Genomic DNA, 23855 nt, shown 5'->3' on the forward strand with positions numbered 1-23855 from the left:
AGGCCAATATGTTGATAAAAATATGATTTACACTCGATAATCTGATGATTTGTGTGTGGTATGATCATGTTCATGCAATCTTAGGTATCAGCATGGGTTTTGAGTGAATCCCTGCATGCATGTACAAAAGTGCTTCTCAGGAGCTGAAAAGCCGTTTGCCACCGTCTCAGCGTACTAGTGCCTTTCTTTCATGCTTTTTCGTAAAACCTCATAAAGCACACATCTGACAAGCTTAACATGGGCTGTTTCACCCTGTTTCCATGAAAGAGTGTGTCTATGTCAGAAATCTCTGAAAAAAAGCTTTTTACATTATTTTATGCTAAATACTATAAAATATAATAGATCATATTAAAGGCCAATATGTTGATAAAAATATGATTTACACTCGAAAATCTGATGATTTGTGTGTGATATGATCATTTTCATGCAATCTAAGATATCAGCATGGGTTTTGAGTGAATCCCTGCATGCATGTACAAAAGTGCTTCTCAGGAGCTGAAAAGCCGTTTGCCGTATTCTCAATGCTCTAGCGCCTTTCTTTCATGCTTTTTCGTGAAACCTCATAAAGCACACATCTGACAAGCTTAACATGGGCTGTTTCACCTTGTTTCCATGAAACATGATAGGACACAGTGTGTTTATGTCAGAAATCTCTGAAAAAAACCTTTTTACATTATTTTATGCTAAACAATACAAAATATAATAGTTCATATTAAAGGCCAATATGTTGATAAAAATATGATTTATACTCGGAAATCTGATAATTTGTGTGTGGTATGATCATGTTCATGCAATCGTAGGTATCAGCATGGGTTTTGAGGGAATCCCTGCATGCATGTGCAAAAGTGCTTCTCAGGAGCTGAAAAGCCGTTTGCCATTGTCTCAGCGTACACTAGTCTTTCTTTCATGCTTTTTCGTAAAACCTCATAAAGCACACATCTGACAAGCTTAACATGGGATGTTTCACCTTGTTTCCATGAAACAGTGTGTTTATGTCAGAAATCTCTGAAAAAAAGCTTTTTTACATTATTTAATGCTAAACAATATAAAATATAATAGTTCATATTAAAGGCCAATATGTTGATAAAAATATGATTTACACTCGAAAATCTGATGATTTGTGTGTGATATGATCATTTTCATGCAATCTAAGATATCAGCATGGGTTTTGAGTGAATCCCTGCATGCATGTACAAAAGTGCTTCTCAGGAGCTGAAAAGCCGTTTGCCGTATTCTCAGCGCACTAACGCCTTTCTTTCATGCTTTTTCGTGAAACCTCATAAAGCACACATCTGACAAGCTTAACATGGGCTGTTTCACCTTGTTTCCATGAAACATGATAGGACACAGTGTGTTTATGTCAGAAATCTCTGAAAAAAACCTTTTTTACATTATATTATGCTAAACAATATAAAATAGTTCATATAAAAGGCCAATATGTTGATAAAAATATGATTTACACTCGATAATCTGATGATTTGTGTGTGGTATGATCATGTTCATGCAATCTTAGGTATCAGCATGGGTTTTGAGTGAATCCCTGCATGCATGTACAAAAGTGCTTCTCAGGAGCTGAAAAGCCGTTTGCCACCGTCTCAGCGTACTAGTGCCTTTCTTTCATGCTTTTTCGTAAAACCTCATAAAGCACACATCTGACAAGCTTAACATGGGCTGTTTCACCCTGTTTCCATGAAAGAGTGTGTCTATGTCAGAAATCTCTGAAAAAAAGCTTTTTACATTATTTTATGCTAAATACTATAAAATATAATAGATCATATTAAAGGCCAATATGTTGATAAAAATATGATTTACACTCGAAAATCTGATGATTTGTGTGTGATATGATCATTTTCATGCAATCTAAGATATCAGCATGGGTTTTGAGTGAATCCCTGCATGCATGTACAAAAGTGCTTCTCAGGAGCTGAAAAGCCGTTTGCCGTATTCTCAATGCTCTAGCGCCTTTCTTTCATGCTTTTTCGTGAAACCTCATAAAGCACACATCTGACAAGCTTAACATGGGCTGTTTCACCTTGTTTCCATGAAACATGATAGGACACAGTGTGTTTATGTCAGAAATCTCTGAAAAAAACCTTTTTACATTATTTTATGCTAAACAATACAAAATATAATAGTTCATATTAAAGGCCAATATGTTGATAAAAATATGATTTACACTCGATAATCTGATGATTTGTGTGTGGTATGATTATGTTTATGCAATCTTTTGTATCAGCATGGGTTTTGAGTGAATCCCTGCATGCATGTACAAAAGTGCTTCTCAGGAGCTGAAAAGCCGTTTGCCGTATTCTCAGCGCACTAACGCCTTTCTTTCATGCTTTTTCGTGAAACCTCATAAAGCACACATCTGACAAGCTTAACATGGGCTGTTTCACCTTGTTTCCATGAAACATGATAGGACACAGTGTGTTTATGTCAGAAATCTCTGAAAAAAACCTTTTTTACATTATATTATGCTAAACAATATAAAATATAATAGTTCATATAAAAGGCCAATATGTTGATAAAAATATGATTTACACTCGAAAATCTGATGATTTGTGTGTGGTATGATCATGTTCATGCAATCTTAGGTATCAGCATGGGTTTTGAGTGAATCCCTGCATGCATGTACAAAAGTGCTTCTCAGGAGCTGAAAAGCCGTTTGCCGCATTCTCAGTGCTCTAGCGCCTTTCTTTTATGCGTTTTCGTTAAACCTTACATAAGCACACATCTGACAAGCTTAACATGGGCTGTTTCCCCTTGTTTCCATGAAACATGATATGACACAGTGTGTTTATGTCAGAAATCTCTGAAAAAAACCTTTTTTACATTATATTATGCTAAACAATATAAAATATAATAGTTCATATTAAAGGCCAATATGTTGATAAAAATATGATTTACACTCGATAATCTGATGATTTGTGTGTGGTATGATCATGTTCATGCAATCTTAGGTATCAGCATGGGTTTTGAGTGAATCCCTGCATGCATGTACAAAAGTGCTTCTCAGGAGCTGAAAAGCCGTTTGCCGTATTCTCAATGCTCTAGCGCCTTTCTTTCATGCTTTTTCGTGAAAACCTCATAAAGCACACATCTGACAAGCTTAACATGGGCTGTTTCACCCTGTTTCCATGAAAGAGTGTGTCTATGTCAGAAATCTCTGAAAAAAAGCTTTTTACATTATTTTATGCTAAATACTATAAAATATAATAGATCATATTAAAGGCCAATATGTTGATAAAAATATGATTTACACTCGAAAATCTGATGATTTGTGTGTGATATGATCATTTTCATGCAATCTAAGATATCAGCATGGGTTTTGAGTGAATCCCTGCATGCATGTACAAAAGTGCTTCTCAGGAGCTGAAAAGCCGTTTGCCGTATTCTCAATGCTCTAGCGCCTTTCTTTCATGCTTTTTCGTGAAACCTCATAAAGCACACATCTGACAAGCTTAACATGGGCTGTTTCACCTTGTTTCCATGAAACATGATAGGACACAGTGTGTTTATGTCAGAAATCTCTGAAAAAAAGCTTTTTACATTATTTTATGCTAAACAATACAAAATATAATAGTTCATATTAAAGGCCAATATGTTGATAAAAATATAATTTACACTCGGAAATCTGATAATTTGTGTGTGGTATGATCATTTTCATGCAATCTTAGGTATCAGCATGGGTTTTGAGTGAATCCCTGCATGCATGTACAAAAGTGCTTCTCAGGAGCTGAAAAGCCGTTTGCCGCATTCTCAGTGCTCTAGCGCCTTTCTTTATGCGTTTTCGTTAAACCTTACATAAGCACACATCTGACAAGCTTAACATGGGCTGTTTCCCCTTGTTTCCATGAAACATGATATGACACAGTGTGTTTATGTCAGAAATCTCTGAAAAAAACCTTTTTTACATTATATTATGCTAAACAATATAAAATATAATAGTTCATATTAAAGGCCAATATGTTGATAAAAATATGATTTACACTCGATAATCTGATGATTTGTGTGTGGTATGATCATGTTCATGCAATCTTAGGTATCAGCATGGGTTTTGAGTGAATCCCTGCATGCATGTACAAAAGTGCTTCTCAGGAGCTGAAAAGCCGTTTGCCACCGTCTCAGCGTACTAGTGCCTTTCTTTCATGCTTTTTCGTAAAACCTCATAAAGCACACATCTGACAAGCTTAACATGGGCTGTTTCACCCTGTTTCCATGAAAGAGTGTGTCTATGTCAGAAATCTCTGAAAAAAAGCTTTTTACATTATTTTATGCTAAATACTATAAAATATAATAGATCATATTAAAGGCCAATATGTTGATAAAAATATGATTTACACTCGAAAATCTGATGATTTGTGTGTGATATGATCATTTTCATGCAATCTAAGATATCAGCATGGGTTTTGAGTGAATCCCTGCATGCATGTACAAAAGTGCTTCTCAGGAGCTGAAAAGCCGTTTGCCGTATTCTCAATGCTCTAGCGCCTTTCTTTCATGCTTTTTCGTGAAACCTCATAAAGCACACATCTGACAAGCTTAACATGGGCTGTTTCACCTTGTTTCCATGAAACATGATAGGACACAGTGTGTTTATGTCAGAAATCTCTGAAAAAAACCTTTTTACATTATTTTATGCTAAACAATACAAAATATAATAGTTCATATTAAAGGCCAATATGTTGATAAAAATATGATTTATACTCGGAAATCTGATAATTTGTGTGTGGTATGATCATGTTCATGCAATCGTAGGTATCAGCATGGGTTTTGAGGGAATCCCTGCATGCATGTGCAAAAGTGCTTCTCAGGAGCTGAAAAGCCGTTTGCCATTGTCTCAGCGTACACTAGTCTTTCTTTCATGCTTTTTCGTAAAACCTCATAAAGCACACATCTGACAAGCTTAACATGGGATGTTTCACCTTGTTTCCATGAAACAGTGTGTTTATGTCAGAAATCTCTGAAAAAAAGCTTTTTTACATTATTTAATGCTAAACAATATAAAATATAATAGTTCATATTAAAGGCCAATATGTTGATAAAAATATGATTTACACTCGAAAATCTGATGATTTGTGTGTGATATGATCATTTTCATGCAATCTAAGATATCAGCATGGGTTTTGAGTGAATCCCTGCATGCATGTACAAAAGTGCTTCTCAGGAGCTGAAAAGCCGTTTGCCGTATTCTCAGCGCACTAACGCCTTTCTTTCATGCTTTTTCGTGAAACCTCATAAAGCACACATCTGACAAGCTTAACATGGGCTGTTTCACCTTGTTTCCATGAAACATGATAGGACACAGTGTGTTTATGTCAGAAATCTCTGAAAAAAACCTTTTTTACATTATATTATGCTAAACAATATAAAATAGTTCATATAAAAGGCCAATATGTTGATAAAAATATGATTTACACTCGATAATCTGATGATTTGTGTGTGGTATGATCATGTTCATGCAATCTTAGGTATCAGCATGGGTTTTGAGTGAATCCCTGCATGCATGTACAAAAGTGCTTCTCAGGAGCTGAAAAGCCGTTTGCCACCGTCTCAGCGTACTAGTGCCTTTCTTTCATGCTTTTTCGTAAAACCTCATAAAGCACACATCTGACAAGCTTAACATGGGCTGTTTCACCCTGTTTCCATGAAAGAGTGTGTCTATGTCAGAAATCTCTGAAAAAAAGCTTTTTACATTATTTTATGCTAAATACTATAAAATATAATAGATCATATTAAAGGCCAATATGTTGATAAAAATATGATTTACACTCGAAAATCTGATGATTTGTGTGTGATATGATCATTTTCATGCAATCTAAGATATCAGCATGGGTTTTGAGTGAATCCCTGCATGCATGTACAAAAGTGCTTCTCAGGAGCTGAAAAGCCGTTTGCCGTATTCTCAATGCTCTAGCGCCTTTCTTTCATGCTTTTTCGTGAAACCTCATAAAGCACACATCTGACAAGCTTAACATGGGCTGTTTCACCTTGTTTCCATGAAACATGATAGGACACAGTGTGTTTATGTCAGAAATCTCTGAAAAAAACCTTTTTACATTATTTTATGCTAAACAATACAAAATATAATAGTTCATATTAAAGGCCAATATGTTGATAAAAATATGATTTACACTCGAAAATCTGATGATTTGTGTGTGATATGATCATTTTCATGCAATCTAAGATATCAGCATGGGTTTTGAGTGAATCCCTGCATGCATGTGCAAAAGTGCTTCTCAGGAGCTGAAAAGCCGTTTGCCATTGTCTCAGCGTACACTAGTCTTTCTTTCATGCTTTTTCGTGAAACCTCATAAAGCACACATCTGACAAGCTTAACATGGGCTGTTTCACCTTGTTTCCATGAAACATGATAGGACACAGTGTGTTTATGTCAGAAATCTCTGAAAAAAAGCTTTTTTACATTATATTAATGCTAAACAACATAAAATATAATAGTTCATATTAAAGACCAATATGTTGATAAAAATATGATTTACACTCGAAAATCTGATGATTTGTGTGTGTTATGATCATTTTCATGCAATCTTAGCTATCAGCATGGGTTTTGAGTGAATCCCTGCATGCATGTACAAAAAGTGCTTCTCAGGAGCTGAAAAGCCGTTTGCCGTATTCTCAACGCTCTAGCGCCTTTCTTTCATGCTTTTTCGTGAAACCTTATATAAGCACACATCTGACAAGCTTGACGTGGGCTGTTTCACCTTGTTTCTATGAAACCTGATAAGACACAGTGTGTTTATGTCAGAAATCTCTGAAAAAAACCTTTTTTACATTATATTATGCTAAACAATATAAATAATAGTTCATATAAAGGCCAATATGTTGATAAAAATATGATTTACACTCGATAATCTGATGATTTGTGTGTGGTATGATCATGTTCATGCAATCTTAGGTATCAGCATGGGTTTTGAGTGAATCCCTGCATGCATGTGCAAAAGTGCTTCTCAGGAGCTGAAAAGTCGTTTGCCACCGTCTCAGCGTACTAGTGCCTTTCTTTCATGCTTTTTCGTAAAACCTCATAAAGCACACATCTGACAAGCTTAACATGGGCTGTTTCACCCTGTTTCCATGAAAGAGTGTGTCTATGTCAGAAATCTCTGAAAAAAAGCTTTTTACATTATTTTATGCTAAATACTATAAAATATAATAGATCATATTAAAGGCCAATATGTTGATAAAAATATGATTTACACTCGAAAATCTGATGATTTGTGTGTGATATGATCATTTTCATGCAATCTAAGATATCAGCATGGGTTTTGAGTGAATCCCTGCATGCATGTACAAAAGTGCTTCTCAGGAGCTGAAAAGCCGTTTGCCGTATTCTCAATGCTCTAGCGCCTTTCTTTCATGCTTTTTCGTGAAACCTCATAAAGCACACATCTGACAAGCTTAACATGGGCTGTTTCACCTTGTTTCCATGAAACATGATAGGACACAGTGTGTTTATGTCAGAAATCTCTGAAAAAAACCTTTTTACATTATTTTATGCTAAACAATACAAAATATAATAGTTCATATTAAAGGCCAATATGTTGATAAAAATATGATTTATACTCGGAAATCTGATAATTTGTGTGTGGTATGATCATGTTCATGCAATCGTAGGTATCAGCATGGGTTTTGAGGGAATCCCTGCATGCATGTGCAAAAGTGCTTCTCAGGAGCTGAAAAGCCGTTTGCCATTGTCTCAGCGTACACTAGTCTTTCTTTCATGCTTTTTCGTAAAACCTCATAAAGCACACATCTGACAAGCTTAACATGGGATGTTTCACCTTGTTTCCATGAAACAGTGTGTTTATGTCAGAAATCTCTGAAAAAAAGCTTTTTTACATTATTTAATGCTAAACAATATAAAATATAATAGTTCATATTAAAGGCCAATATGTTGATAAAAATATGATTTACACTCGAAAATCTGATGATTTGTGTGTGATATGATCATTTTCATGCAATCTAAGATATCAGCATGGGTTTTGAGTGAATCCCTGCATGCATGTACAAAAGTGCTTCTCAGGAGCTGAAAAGCCGTTTGCCGTATTCTCAGCGCACTAACGCCTTTCTTTCATGCTTTTTCGTGAAACCTCATAAAGCACACATCTGACAAGCTTAACATGGGCTGTTTCACCTTGTTTCCATGAAACATGATAGGACACAGTGTGTTTATGTCAGAAATCTCTGAAAAAAACCTTTTTTACATTATATTATGCTAAACAATATAAAATATAGTTCATATTAAAAGGCCAATATGTTGATAAAAATATGATTTACACTCGATAATCTGATGATTTGTGTGTGGTATGATCATGTTCATGCAATCTTAGGTATCAGCATGGGTTTTGAGTGAATCCCTGCATGCATGTACAAAAGTGCTTCTCAGGAGCTGAAAAGCCGTTTGCCACAGTCTCATGCGTACTAGTGCCTTTCTTTCATGCTTTTTCGTAAAACCTCATAAAGCACACATCTGACAAGCTTAACATGGGCTGTTTCACCCTGTTTCCATGAAAGAGTGTGTCTATGTCAGAAATCTCTGAAAAAAAGCTTTTTACATTATTTTATGCTAAATACTATAAAATATAATAGATCATATTAAAGGCCAATATGTTGATAAAAATATGATTTACACTCGAAAATCTGATGATTTGTGTGTGATATGATCATTTTCATGCAATCTAAGATATCAGCATGGGTTTTGAGTGAATCCCTGCATGCATGTACAAAAGTGCTTCTCAGGAGCTGAAAAGCCGTTTGCCGTATTCTCAATGCTCTAGCGCCTTTCTTTCATGCTTTTTCGTGAAACCTCATAAAGCACACATCTGACAAGCTTAACATGGGCTGTTTCACCTTGTTTCCATGAAACATGATAGGACACAGTGTGTTTATGTCAGAAATCTCTGAAAAAAACCTTTTTACATTATTTTATGCTAAACAATACAAAATATAATAGTTCATATTAAAGGCCAATATGTTGATAAAAATATGATTTATACTCGGAAATCTGATAATTTGTGTGTGGTATGATCATGTTCATGCAATCGTAGGTATCAGCATGGGTTTTGAGGGAATCCCTGCATGCATGTGCAAAAGTGCTTCTCAGGAGCTGAAAAGCCGTTTGCCATTGTCTCAGCGTACACTAGTCTTTCTTTCATGCTTTTTCGTAAAACCTCATAAAGCACACATCTGACAAGCTTAACATGGGATGTTTCACCTTGTTTCCATGAAACAGTGTGTTTATGTCAGAAATCTCTGAAAAAAAGCTTTTTTACATTATTTAATGCTAAACAATATAAAATATAATAGTTCATATTAAAGGCCAATATGTTGATAAAAATATGATTTACACTCGAAAATCTGATGATTTGTGTGTGATATGATCATTTTCATGCAATCTAAGATATCAGCATGGGTTTTGAGTGAATCCCTGCATGCATGTACAAAAGTGCTTCTCAGGAGCTGAAAAGCCGTTTGCCGTATTCTCAGCGCACTAACGCCTTTCTTTCATGCTTTTTCGTGAAACCTCATAAAGCACACATCTGACAAGCTTAACATGGGCTGTTTCACCTTGTTTCCATGAAACATGATAGGACACAGTGTGTTTATGTCAGAAATCTCTGAAAAAAACCTTTTTTACATTATATTATGCTAAACAATATAAATAATAGTTCATATAAAGGCCAATATGTTGATAAAAATATGATTTACACTCGATAATCTGATGATTTGTGTGTGGTATGATCATGTTCATGCAATCTTAGGTATCAGCATGGGTTTTGAGTGAATCCCTGCATGCATGTACAAAAGTGCTTCTCAGGAGCTGAAAAGCCGTTTGCCACCGTCTCAGCGTACTAGTGCCTTTCTTTCATGCTTTTTCGTAAAACCTCATAAAGCACACATCTGACAAGCTTAACATGGGCTGTTTCACCCTGTTTCCATGAAAGAGTGTGTCTATGTCAGAAATCTCTGAAAAAAAGCTTTTTACATTATTTTATGCTAAATACTATAAAATATAATAGATCATATTAAAGGCCAATATGTTGATAAAAATATGATTTACACTCGAAAATCTGATGATTTGTGTGTGATATGATCATTTTCATGCAATCTAAGATATCAGCATGGGTTTTGAGTGAATCCCTGCATGCATGTACAAAAGTGCTTCTCAGGAGCTGAAAAGCCGTTTGCCGTATTCTCAATGCTCTAGCGCCTTTCTTTCATGCTTTTTCGTGAAACCTCATAAAGCACACATCTGACAAGCTTAACATGGGCTGTTTCACCTTGTTTCCATGAAACATGATAGGACACAGTGTGTTTATGTCAGAAATCTCTGAAAAAAACCTTTTTACATTATTTTATGCTAAACAATACAAAATATAATAGTTCATATTAAAGGCCAATATGTTGATAAAAATATGATTTATACTCGGAAATCTGATAATTTGTGTGTGGTATGATCATGTTCATGCAATCGTAGGTATCAGCATGGGTTTTGAGGGAATCCCTGCATGCATGTGCAAAAGTGCTTCTCAGGAGCTGAAAAGCCGTTTGCCATTGTCTCAGCGTACACTAGTCTTTCTTTCATGCTTTTTCGTAAAACCTCATAAAGCACACATCTGACAAGCTTAACATGGGATGTTTCACCTTGTTTCCATGAAACAGTGTGTTTATGTCAGAAATCTCTGAAAAAAAGCTTTTTTACATTATTTAATGCTAAACAATATAAAATATAATAGTTCATATTAAAGGCCAATATGTTGATAAAAATATGATTTACACTCGAAAATCTGATGATTTGTGTGTGATATGATCATTTTCATGCAATCTAAGATATCAGCATGGGTTTTGAGTGAATCCCTGCATGCATGTACAAAAGTGCTTCTCAGGAGCTGAAAAGCCGTTTGCCGTATTCTCAGCGCACTAACGCCTTTCTTTCATGCTTTTTCGTGAAACCTCATAAAGCACACATCTGACAAGCTTAACATGGGCTGTTTCACCTTGTTTCCATGAAACATGATAGGACACAGTGTGTTTATGTCAGAAATCTCTGAAAAAAACCTTTTTTACATTATATTATGCTAAACAATGTAAAATAGTTCATATAAAAGGCCAATATGTTGATAAAAATATGATTTACACTCGAAAATCTGATGATTTGTGTGTGGTATGATCATGTTCATGCAATCTTAGGTATCAGCATGGGTTTTGAGTGAATCCCTGCATGCATGTACAAAAGTGCTTCTCAGGAGCTGAAAAGCCGTTTGCCGCATTCTCAGTGCTCTAGCGCCTTTCTTTTATGCGTTTTCGTTAAACCTTACATAAGCACACATCTGACAAGCTTAACATGGGCTGTTTCCCCTTGTTTCCATGAAACATGATATGACACAGTGTGTTTATGTCAGAAATCTCTGAAAAAAACCTTTTTTACATTATATTATGCTAAACAATATAAAATATAATAGTTCATATTAAAGGCCAATATGTTGATAAAAATATGATTTACACTCGATAATCTGATGATTTGTGTGTGGTATGATCATGTTCATGCAATCTTAGGTATCAGCATGGGTTTTGAGTGAATCCCTGCATGCATGTACAAAAGTGCTTCTCAGGAGCTGAAAAGCCGTTTGCCGTATTCTCAATGCTCTAGCGCCTTTCTTTCATGCTTTTTCGTGAAACCTCATAAAGCACACATCTGACAAGCTTAACATGGGCTGTTTCACCCTGTTTCCATGAAAGAGTGTGTCTATGTCAGAAATCTCTGAAAAAAAGCTTTTTACATTATTTTATGCTAAATACTATAAAATATAATAGATCATATTAAAGGCCAATATGTTGATAAAAATATGATTTACACTCGAAAATCTGATGATTTGTGTGTGATATGATCATTTTCATGCAATCTAAGATATCAGCATGGGTTTTGAGTGAATCCCTGCATGCATGTACAAAAGTGCTTCTCAGGAGCTGAAAAGCCGTTTGCCGTATTCTCAATGCTCTAGCGCCTTTCTTTCATGCTTTTTCGTGAAACCTCATAAAGCACACATCTGACAAGCTTAACATGGGCTGTTTCACCTTGTTTCCATGAAACATGATAGGACACAGTGTGTTTATGTCAGAAATCTCTGAAAAAAACCTTTTTTACATTATATTATGCTAAACAATATAAAATATAATAGTTCATATAAAAGGCCAATATGTTGATAAAAATATGATTTACACTCGAAAATCTGATGATTTGTGTGTGGTATGATCATGTTCATGCAATCTTAGGTATCAGCATGGGTTTTGAGTGAATCCCTGCATGCATGTACAAAAGTGCTTCTCAGGAGCTGAAAAGCCGTTTGCCGTATTCTCAGCGCACTAACGCCTTTCTTTCATGCTTTTTCGTGAAACCGCATAAAGCACACATCTGACAAGCTTAACATGGGCTGTTTCACCTTGTTTCCATGAAACAGTGTGTTTATGTCAGAAATCTCTGAAAAAAAGCTTTTTTACATTATTTAATGCTAAACAATATAAAATATAATAGTTCATATTAAAGGCCAATATGTTGATAAAAATATGATTTACACTCGGAAATCTGATAATTTGTGTGTGGTATGATCATTTTCATGCAATCTTAGGTATCAGCATGGGTTTTGAGTGAATCCCTGCATGCATGTACAAAAGTGCTTCTCAGGAGCTGAAAAGCCGTTTGCCGTATTCTCAATGCTCTAGCGCCTTTCTTTCATGCTTTTTCGTGAAACCTCATAAAGCACACATCTGACAAGCTTAACATGGGCTGTTTCACCTTGTTTCCATGAAACATGATAGGACACAGTGTGTTTATGTCAGAAATCTCTGAAAAAAAGCTTTTTTACATTATTTTATGCTAAACAATATAAAATATAATAGTTCATATTAAAGGCCAATATATTAATAAAAATATGATTTACACTCGATAATCTGATGATTTGTGTGTGGTATGATTATGTTTATGCAATCTTTTGTATCAGCATGGGTTTTGAGTGAATCCCTGCATGCATGTACAAAAGTGCTTCTCAGGAGCTGAAAAGCCGTTTGCCGTATTCTCAGCGCACTAACGCCTTTCTTTCATGCTTTTTCGTGAAACCTCATAAAGCACACATCTGACAAGCTTAACATGGGCTGTTTCACCTTGTTTCCATGAAACATGATAGGACACAGTGTGTTTATGTCAGAAATCTCTGAAAAAAACCTTTTTTACATTATATTATGCTAAACAATATAAAATATAATAGTTCATATAAAAGGCCAATATGTTGATAAAAATATGATTTACACTCGATAATCTGATGATTTGTGTGTGGTATGATCATGTTCATGCAATCTTAGGTATCAGCATGGGTTTTGAGTGAATCCCTGCATGCATGTACAAAAGTGCTTCTCAGGAGCTGAAAAGCCGTTTGCCGTATTCTCAGCGCACTAACGCCTTTCTTTCATGCTTTTTCGTGAAACCGCATAAAGCACACATCTGACAAGCTTAACATGGGCTGTTTCACCTTGTTTCCATGAAACAGTGTGTTTATGTCAGAAATCTCTGAAAAAAAGCTTTTTTACATTATTTAATGCTAAACAATATAAAATATAATAGTTCATATTAAAGGCCAATATGTTGATAAAAATATGATTTACACTCGGAAATCTGATAATTTGTGTGTGGTATGATCATTTTCATGCAATCTTAGGTATCAGCATGGGTTTTGAGTGAATCCCTGCATGCATGTACAAAAGTGCTTCTCAGGAGCTGAAAAGCCGTTTGCCGTATTCTCAATGCTCTAGCGCCTTTCTTTCATGCTTTTTCGTGAAACCTCATAAAGCACACATCTGACAAGCTTAACATGGGCTGTTTCACCTTGTTTCCATGAAACATGATAGGACACAGTGTGTTTATGTCAGAAATCTCTGAAAAAAAGCTTTTTTACATTATTTTATGCTAAACAATATAAAATATAATAGTTCATATTAAAGGCCAATATATTAATAAAAATATGATTTACACTCGAAAATCTGATGATTTGTGTGTGGTATGATCATGTTTATGCAATCTTTTGTATCAGCATGGGTTTTGAGTGAATCCCTGCATGCATTTACAAAAGTGCTTCTCAGGAGCTGAAAAGCCGTTTGCCGCATTTTTAGCGCTCTAGCGCGTTTCTTTCATGCTTTTTCGTGAATCCTATATAAATAAGCACACATCTGACAAGCTTGACATGGGCTGGTTCACCTTGTTTCCATGAAACATGAAACGTGTTTGAGAGAATTCTTGACCATTTCTCCAGAAGCGCATTTGTGAGTTCGGACACTGATGTTGGACATGAAGGCCTGGATTACAGCCTCTGATCTAATTCATCCCAAATGGGTTCTATAGGGTTGAAGTCAAAACTCTTGTGCAGGACAGTCGAGTTCTTCCACACTAAACTCACTCATCCATGTCTTTATGGATCTTGCTTTCTGCATTTGTGCTCAGTCATGTTGGAACAGGAACAGGCCGTTCCCAATCTGCTCCGACAAAGTACGTAGCATGAAACTGTCCAAAATGCTGGACAGCCTGTATGCTGAAGAATTAAATGTTCCTTTCGCTAGAGCTAAGGGGCAGAGCCCAACTACAGTACTTAAACACAACCCCACATAATAATCCCCCTCCACCAAACTTTACACTCGGCACAATGCAGACAAGTACTGGTCCCCTGGTAACCCCCAAACCAGGCTTGTCTATAGGATTGCCAGACAGTGAAGCGTAATAAGTCACTCCAGAGAACAAGTCTTCACTGTGAGTCCAGTGGCGCCGTGCTTTACACCACTGCATCCAATGCTTTGCATTGCACTTGCTGATGTAAGGCTTAGATGCAGCTGCTCGACCATGAAGCTCGATGTGCACTGTTCTTGAGCTAATCTGAAGGCCACATGAAGTTTGGAGGACTGTCGCTATTGACGCTGCAGAAAATTGATGACCGCTGTGCACTATGTGTCTCAGCATCCTCTAACCCGCTCTGTGGTTTTACATGTTCTCTCACTCGGCTGAGTTGCTGTCGTTCCCAATCACTTCCACTTTTTTTTATAACACCTTTAATAGTTTACTGTGGAATATTTAGTAGTGAGGAAATTTCATGACTGAACTTATTGCACAGGTGGCATCCTGTCAAGGCATTTCCTCAGGCTCCTTTGTTCTGTCCATTAATTTCACTTTAATTGCATGAAACAGATTAATTTTCTGAATAATAATCTGAACATAAACATTAGCAGCTAAGAAAATTGCTCATTTTATTTAAAAAAATCCAAATGGATTAGAGGCTTTTGCACCTAAACTCTCCATATTTCTAATGTGACTCAAATTATTATTACTCATTAAACTCATGATTATTTAGTGTTGTAGTTGGTGGAGGTCATTTTGAACTATTTTGTAGACAACTGTATTACTGTACAAGAAGTTATAAATCTTTGTTGGCAAATTTTTTTTTCTTGGCATATTAACTAATTCTTTTGGCTGTATATATTTTATATGAGTAAACTACTGAGTAGTTTAATCATACCAAAATGCCGTATTTTATAAGCTCAGTAAAAAGTATTTTGCAGCCTAGTTCTTTACAACTACAAAGAGCCATGAGAAGTAACAAATCATCTAGAGTATAAGTACTTGAAATCTATACTTTAGTACAGTATAGTGCTTAGCTTTACAATAACGCACTTCATTTCCATCACTGACTGCTTGTATTTATATGTATGTGAAAAAAAAAGACTACACTTTGGTTATATTTATAAAATGACAAAAAGCTGATTTTATTACACAATTTAGATTCATGGTTAAAATCACTGGTTCACTATCAAGAAAAAAAAATGCTTTTACATTACAGTTCATCATCAGAATTTTCAAAGTCACTGTTGTCATCGTCAGTCATCAGCTGACGATTTGTTTAAAAAGTTGATGCTCTCAGCTCCAGACAAAACATGCAGGTAACAGTCTCTTGCTTGCACCCTCATATCTCTGATTTTATGTTGCTTTCTGTGGATGATGCTCTGCAGACCTTTTAAACCTACTTCACTTCGCCACATTGTGAATCTTAAAAAGAAAAACAAAATAACATTAAGCCTTATAAAAAATCATCATTGTTGTGTATGCCTATTAGGGCTTTTTACGTTTATGGTTATACAGGACATGTCCTATGTAGTTATAAGAATATGCACTAGTCAAAACAGTCAGACTCTTACTAACAGTAAAATAAAGATACTGTAAGCTTACAGTTGTGATGGCTGGATAACTAAACTTATAACATTATTTCTCAGCTATGGAACTGGAACTGTTTTTCAGTTCATTTTCCAGAAAAAAACAATTTCCTTTCTTTTTGTCCTTAAATCAACAGTGTCTAGAATGCATGAGAAAAAATTACATCATATGGGGTTGCAGATTGACATTTGTTGCATTGTGGCTGATGTGTCATTATGTAAAAGAATCGTCAGACTAGTGTACATACCACTGTGTGGTGGTAGCTGCCATGGCCAAGCTGTCTCACCAGACAAAATGGTTTCCAAGCACAGAGTTTCTGTTTTTGGAACCATTATGTTGTATTTCTCCACAACCGATGTCAGGATCCCCTTCTCTTCCCTGATCTTGCGGCGGATCCTGGCACGACCTTTGTTGCCATCTGTATCTTTATAGAGACGCTGGGAACGCCTCTTGATACTCGCCACCAGCACCTCAATTCTGCTGGCCAAAGCATCAACATCACTTGTGGTGGTGGTTGTTGTTGCTGAGAAGAAATTACAACAAGAGTTACAATTAATTACAACTAAATGTATTGCTAGTAACATAAATATACACAGTATACACACACTAGTCATTTCCTCACCGTGTGCCCACTCCTTTACATCATTGACCCAGTCTTCCAATTGGCTCTCTGTCACTGTCAGTTCGACCTTCATGGGGTTTTGCAACTGGCTTTGCAGAGCTTTTGTGGTCTGAAATGACAAGAAATCACAGATAGTATAAAAACAAAGAAATCTTCATAATACAGTGTTAATTAAAAAAAGAAAACTCCAGCCAAGTCACGAGTATTATCAACTTAGAATACTCACGGTCACTGACTCATTCCATGACAATGCTTGAGAACTGAAGCAATGCGTCATGATATCGGTTCATTCGTTTTGAATAACCCTGTACAGCTTCAAAAATGAACGACATTCATTACTGAGCATCTAAAACTAATTTTTTTAATTTAATTATTACCTTCTGATATCGACGGCTCAGTGCGGTGGCCAAATTGTTGAACGTTTGTTTATTCCAGCGCATGGCCAAGAGAGTCAGCATGTCTGTGCGTCCTGCAAACACAGAAAATATCATGTTACCATATTCCCCCTGTAATGATGTAACAAGTGCAGTAGAAGGTCATTTTACCTGCTTTAGACATGTGTTTTGTGGTCACTGCAATCCTGGAGAGGAAAGCATTGCACTGTTCCACCTCTACTCCTAGTGTTAAACCAGCCCCATCCTGATATGCTCCACTCCATTTTACCTGATTAGGAATGAAAAATAAAAATATATTACAAGTTTTGATATTCATTTGCAGATTTTATTAATCTCATAGCAAAGTTCACCTACTTTGCACTTAAAATCATGTGCTTTGGCATGGAATACTGAAAGAAAGGGCTTCATGTTAAGAAGGTGCTGGAGCTCTGGGCAGCTTTTTGCAATTCTTTGGAGGTAAGGCCAATATTTGCAGGTCACATCCATACAAAAAAAGTGATTTGCCTACTAGCCAGCCATTTTTGCAGGTACAGGGGATAAGCAAAAATTTCCCCCCGTACATATTTAATGCACAGAGTAGCACTCCATGCCGACACACCGCAAGCTCCAGTCCCTCCTCGTCTACCTTGCTAGCAGATCTTTGGGAGGTCTCTCTGGCTGCTGACCACTCCCCTCCACAAACACCTCTTCCACTGACCTATAATATAGAAAATTTGTAGTTGGAGGCAATTGTACTCCTGTATAAAGTCTAATCATCTGCAATTTTACAGTACATGTCTGGATGCTTTGTGAATGTAGTCCACAAATCTTGTCACATCTTCATCCTTAGCTATAAAGACGTCTTCAAAGATATAAAGACGCCTGTTCTTCAGATCTATACAAAAAAAACGAACAGGTACACAAAAGTTAATAATGCATTGTAATCTAATTTAACTTTAGTGTGCACATTAAATGGATATTTTTTCTTATTAATATTGTTTCAACAGTGTGACATTATACCGAGTTTTGGTATACCTAGCTGCATTCTTGAAACGGTAAAGCTTGCGGTTTCCATCTACTGAAACTGCCAGAATATCTGGGGTGCATGCAGGACAGATGAAAGGCTCTTCCTTGCAGATTTTGTCCATCTCAAAACGGACAGCCTCCCACTCAAAAAAGCTTTTCTGAAAACTGTCTGTGGAGATCTTGCCAGTCTATTAAAAGTAAAGAAACCAACAGATAATAATGTAAAACAATTGCATTAGCATCAAACACCATTCAACCCAGAATACAGAAAGAACCAATACTGTAGGATAAATAAATGTAATACTCACACGACCAAAGTGGACAGTTCGCTGATCCAGCATTCTTGAAAAAGCTTGACAGGACAGTCCTGGTGCTGCCATCTTCATTTCTTCAAATGAAAAAAGACATCTGTGGCATAAATTGTGGCAAAGTTAAGGGTTGCAGGCCAGTAGTCACTTCGATTTAGCTCGACCACTCCAGCAGCCCAAGTCGCTTGGCATGCCTCACAAATCAACTCAGGCATGCTTAGATCATATCGTCCTAAACCTTAAGTGATTAATCAGGTTTTGAATTATTTCAACCTTTTTTTTTTACATGACTTTGTATACTTGTAAAACATTAGTCATTTGTAGCTCTTACAATGGAGAGGATGTTACAAAGGAGAGGATCTCTTCAGGTTCCAAGCGCTGATCCATCATCTAAAGAAACTTATGGCCAAACTTATGGAGGTAGAGCAGGTATAGATTTTTACCTTCACACGCTTACCATTCATTGTGATCACAGCAACAGTCTTCCCTGGGCTGACCCTCAACGACACTGGTGAAAAACCGCAAATTTTGTCAGGAACCTCCACAGGCACATGGCGCACTGAATAAGATCAAAGCTGAATTAAGCTCATCTGGATTGACTGAGTAATATAACATTGGAACGATTCTAAGGTATATTGTACAATGCTGAAAAAGTAAACAGAGATGCTCAAAAAGCTGACTGACATGAAGTGTACACATAAATTCAATATCAAACAACAAGAGACAAAAAGGCATATTTAAATAGTAAAGCTTATGAGGACTTACAATTCCTAGAATGATATTTATGTTGTCCAGACACAAACAAGAACTTACCACAATGGGAAAGAGCCTTATCTACAACAAAAGTTGTTGGAGGCAATGGCTGGTAGAATCCAGGAGTCATGGCATCTCGGTTATGGAGAACATGTCTGGTGTGCATGATGACGTCACATCCAGCACAAAAGAAGGGGCGTGGTCGACAGTCAACACCGGACAGCAGCTGGTTTGCTTCCACACAGTTGGCAGATGTGTGTTACCACATTTTCTCGTGCCACAGCTGTGTTCACCAGGCGAGAGGTCTCTGCCCTCCACTTCTCTGAAATGAGACTTTGTCTTGTACTCCAGTTTGAGGAAACTAGGAGATGATCTCTTGAGGTTCCAAGAGCTGATGCATCATCATCTAAAGAATCGCTCAGTGAGTGCTGGAGATCTTGCATGAAACACTCTGTTAAAATAGTATGGAATATTAAAACACACACACATAGACTCAAACATACTTCATTCTGTAAATTACATTATATATAATAAAAATGCGGTAGAAAATGAGTGAGTGAGATGTAATATATATATATATATATATATATATATATATAGTAATTTACAGAATGAAGTACACACCAACAGTCTCTGGAGAAAAGGTCACCTCACAGTTATTGTCAGGATTATTGAAGTGAGCATCAGTTTTCCGAATGTGATCAGCTGTACCACCTAAAAACAATAAAGAACAACATTCAGAACATTTACAACTTGTCCCACTATTTTATCTCCCTTATTACCAGTGTAAATTGGTCCCAACTCACTGTTTAACATTTACTCGAGAGGAATAGCAGACTATTTATTTCCCAAACCCAAATGTAGACAGTTCAGTTGCTTGCAGTTATCTGTATATAAGTTGTCAAACAGATATGTAAAGCAAAAAAAAAAAAATGCTTGCTGTAGAAGCAGATCATAAAAAAAAACTGACAACACACTCAGAACAAACTGCTTCAAACAAACCTTACCAAGTCCAATCATTTAGTGAAGTTTATACTTCATTACACAAATACAATTTATTTTCATGTTAAAAATCAGTGCTTCTGGTTTGATTGTTTCCATCATATTCCTTGTCTGATACATTCATAAGTGCCTAAACAATCCAGGTGTTCAATATATCTTGAATGAAAAATTATACTGACCCTTGTTTGACTGATTCCTGCTTGATCTTGGTCTTGTATAGACAATGTTTCCATCATCTCTCTTTCTCCAATGTACCCTTGGTTCAGGTGTTTTTACTGGTGCTGCTTCCTCCTCTCCCTGCAGCTCTTGAAGTAAGCCATCAAGACTTTGGAGCTCATCATTGATTTCTTGATGCTCAACCAGGTTATCCAGCAGCATAAACTGTTCTTGTAGTTCTGAATCACTCATGGTGAGGGGCAGAAACAGAAACAGACAGAAAGACAAACAGATAAAACAACAACAGATGTAAACAGTGAGAGAGAAAGAGACAGAGAGAGAGAGGGTGAGAGGGAGAGCAGAATAACAAAGATGTGGCTCTTAAAAGTGCCTTTTGCTATTTTGTGTGTGTGTGTGTGTGTGTGTGTGTGTGTGAGAGAGAGAGCGAGAGTGAGATAAGGGGATTAAAATAAAAGAGGAATGTTTGAAGCTGGCAAATCTAAAAGACCTAATGAGACAAAAAAGAAAGATTTAGAATTCAGAAATGAACACCTTACATATTTATCATTATTTTCTGGCAACACTGTTCCTCATCTGAACATTTATAAATGGCTAACGTATTAAAGTGCTACTGCCAGTTTGGTAACTTACTTAAAACACACAATTTCCAAATATCATACAATCTCCTCTATTTCCTTGCATGATTAAATGTGGAAAAATAAATAAACAAACTTGAATGTAATTAGCTATATTAGCCTGCCTACTACACATTTGGTGCAGCAAGTTATATTTTTATAATGTCTGCATCACGAAACTGCTACCTTTCACTTCTACAGCTTCTAAACACAACTTCTTCACCTGATTGAACAGTTTTTGTTCCGTAAATTATAGGTATTGTCCCCAATTATATTAATGAACTGTTCTACTTACCGAGTGGAAAATCGCAATGGAGCATGGGATCTCCGTACAATGACGTCAGCACCACTGATGAATTTATTAATAAATTAATCAATTAATCAATCAATGAATTAATTCTAATAAAACAAACAAATAATTTTAAAAAACCCTAATACAAATAAATAAAAAAAATAAAATAATAAATAAACGTGGTGAGGGAAGACATGCAGGTAAGGAAGACATGCGTGGTGAGAAAGAGGCAGTTTTAGAGGCGTGAATAAAAACATGACCTGGATTGAGTAGCCCTGCCATAATTGATTCATAGCAAGCTATTTTTTTTATTCTTATTTATCGTAGTCCCGATCCCGTCTACAGACGTCTATGGGAACCCCTGCACGTTGAAAAATGACGCTAAAGGGATACCCAGTGCGTCAAAATGTGACTCCGGGGGATTCTGACCAAGCGTCCATATGTGACGAGTTGGGAGTGAGAACGTGTTGTTTGCCGCAGTCTCAGCGCTCTAGCGCCTTTCTTTCATGCTTTTTCGTGAAACCTTATGTAACCTTCCTGGTTAAGGCATTAAGAATAGAAAAAGAACCGACTACGCCACCTGGGTTACCCAGGAAAATAAGTTAAACCAAAAATAAGTTACAATAATATGAAGGACCCTGCTGGTTCTAATGGGATTGAAGACAGAGACGGGACTTTCCAAAAAAATGAGTACAACTTTATTTTACAAAAACAAGAAAAAGGAAAACCATTTGCTCTTAAAAACATTTAGATACAAGTGTACAGTTTACCGATTAGTTACCAACAATGGAGAAAACGACTAGACTAGGTCCGCCTTAACAAAGAGGGACAAACACACAACAAAGCAGTGCATAATAATTAACACTGATAAACCAAGGGAAAAAAGGGATAAACCAAAAGGACGACAAACATACACTCCCTCTGTTAAGCCTCACTAATCACAGTTCGTTGTCCGATAGTCAGAGGTGGATATATATGCGGTAAACATACACTCAAACAAAAGACGCAAAAGAAAAAAAAAAAACAAAAAACAATACAAATGACAGTCCAGTGATAACCGGTAAAAACAGATTAATTTAAAGAGCACCAAAACGGCTTGAAAGAAAGAAATACAAAACCGGTTAATTCGATAAATTTGTACTCAGAATAAATATACGGCAATGCAGTACTGACGTATCATCCCAGTATTCAAGATCTAGTGTTCACCGCTGCAACGTCCGCACTATGCCGACTGTAACCCAATAATGAGTCAAGTTTAAAACAGCTCTGAAAAATGTACATAAAACAAACAGCAATAATCAGAACAGCAACTAAGAAAATAGACGTAATAAAACGGCAGCTTAAAACGGCAGCTAGAACCAGCAACTAAGGAAATAGCCGTAATAAAACAGCAGCTAGCGCTCTTTGGCCGCACCAGGGGAAAGCGACAGGAAAATATAGCCAAAAGGCCTTTTCTGCCCACACAAGATGCACACGGAAGAGAAATTTAACAGCCCCACTCCAATGTGCTTTTTATAAAGCCACTAGCATGCTGCACTAATTATGTGGCACAGGTGTGCTCCATGTCGATGCGTAGCTCAGCAGCAGTGGGCGTGTCTCCGGACCGGGAATCCCCCCATCAAAATAAAAACCAAACCTAAAAAGATATTGCACATGTCACACATGTACAAAAGTGCTTATCAGGAGCTGAAAAGCCGTTTGCCGCAGTGTCAGCGCTCTAGCGCCTTTCTTTCATGCTTTTTTCGTGAAACCTTATATAAGCACACATCTGACAAGCTTGACATGGGCTGTTTCACCTTGTTTCCATGAAACATGCAGTGTGTTTATGTCAGAAATCTCGGGAAAAAAAGCTTTTTTTATAACATTATTTTATGCTAAATAATAAAAAATATAATAGTTCATATTAAAGGCCAATATGTTGATAAAAATATGATTTACACTCGAAAAGCTAATGATTTGTGTGTGGTATGAACATTTTCATGCAATCTTAGGTATCAGCATGGGTTTTGAGTGAATGCATGTACGAAAGTGAGCTGAAAAGCCGTCTGCCGAAGTCTCAGCGCTCTAGCGCTTTTCTTTCAACATTGTCAAACTGTGTGCTTAGTGAAAAACAAGGGGTCCTCGTTTTTAACAGAAACAATTGCATTGAAATGTGTACATTTTTTGGTATCCAAAAAGGCATTTGTGCTGGATATCAAAAATAAGTATGTAATAATAGACTTTTCGGTTTTAAAGTATATTTATATTTATGTGCAATATGTTTGAGCCATAGATTCCCCCTCAAAAGACTGGGTTTGTTATTAGAAAGGATAAACCTTTCTTGTAAATGTTCTTTTATCGTTTGCCATTCTAGGAAAGAATCAGTGACTTTATAGTCTGTTTTGTATTCACTTTTAATTTTGACTCGTTTCGTAACCTATTGATGA

The 23855-nt window shown here is 36.4% G+C and overlaps 1 protein-coding gene across 8 annotated transcripts; it reads right to left on the bottom strand.

The window, feature by feature from the left end:
* Positions 1–15817: 15817 nt before the first annotated feature.
* LOC113637839 lies at positions 15818–23101 on the bottom strand. 8 transcript variants are annotated; one of them, XM_047820257.1, is made up of 14 exons: positions 22844–23093; positions 20526–22695; positions 19969–20058; positions 19405–19795; positions 19049–19150; positions 18592–18691; positions 18293–18471; positions 18052–18152; positions 17904–17975; positions 17429–17546; positions 17261–17352; positions 16884–16992; positions 16509–16784; positions 15818–16096 (listed from the first exon to the last, which is right to left on the bottom strand). In XM_047820257.1, exons 7-14 carry the CDS (start codon positions 18330–18332, stop codon positions 16071–16073), a joined length of 834 nt encoding a protein of 277 aa, XP_047676213.1. In that variant the 5' UTR covers positions 18333–18471; positions 18592–18691; positions 19049–19150; positions 19405–19795; positions 19969–20058; positions 20526–22695; positions 22844–23093; the 3' UTR covers positions 15818–16070. The 8 variants fall into 8 exon arrangements, with proteins under 8 accessions (XP_047676213.1, XP_047676214.1, XP_026994538.2 ...); XM_047820258.1 differs by having other exon boundaries at positions 16548–16784; positions 20526–23101; XM_027138737.2 differs by having other exon boundaries at positions 18592–18671; positions 19049–19099; positions 20526–23093.
* Between the last annotated feature and the right edge of the window lie 754 nt (positions 23102–23855).

Source organism: Tachysurus fulvidraco, chromosome 11 (assembly GCF_022655615.1).
Source record: "Tachysurus fulvidraco isolate hzauxx_2018 chromosome 11, HZAU_PFXX_2.0, whole genome shotgun sequence".
Taxonomy (NCBI): Eukaryota; Metazoa; Chordata; class Actinopteri; order Siluriformes; family Bagridae; genus Tachysurus; species Tachysurus fulvidraco.

What these genes read in the sequence shown, in the direction of transcription:
- LOC113637839 (XM_047820257.1), bottom strand. Translation starts at nt 18,332, where the DNA reads ATGGAAACCGCAAGCTTTACCGTTTCAAGAATGCAGCTAG. An exon ending in TTCACAAAGCATCCAGACAT is followed by an intron (nt 17,976 to 18,051) that starts GTACTGTAAAAT and finishes TCTATATTATAG; the next exon opens with GTCAGTGGAAGAGGTGTTTG. An exon ending in CCCAAAGATCTGCTAGCAAG is followed by an intron (nt 17,547 to 17,903) that starts GTAGACGAGGAG and finishes ATTCCTAATCAG; the next exon opens with GTAAAATGGAGTGGAGCATA.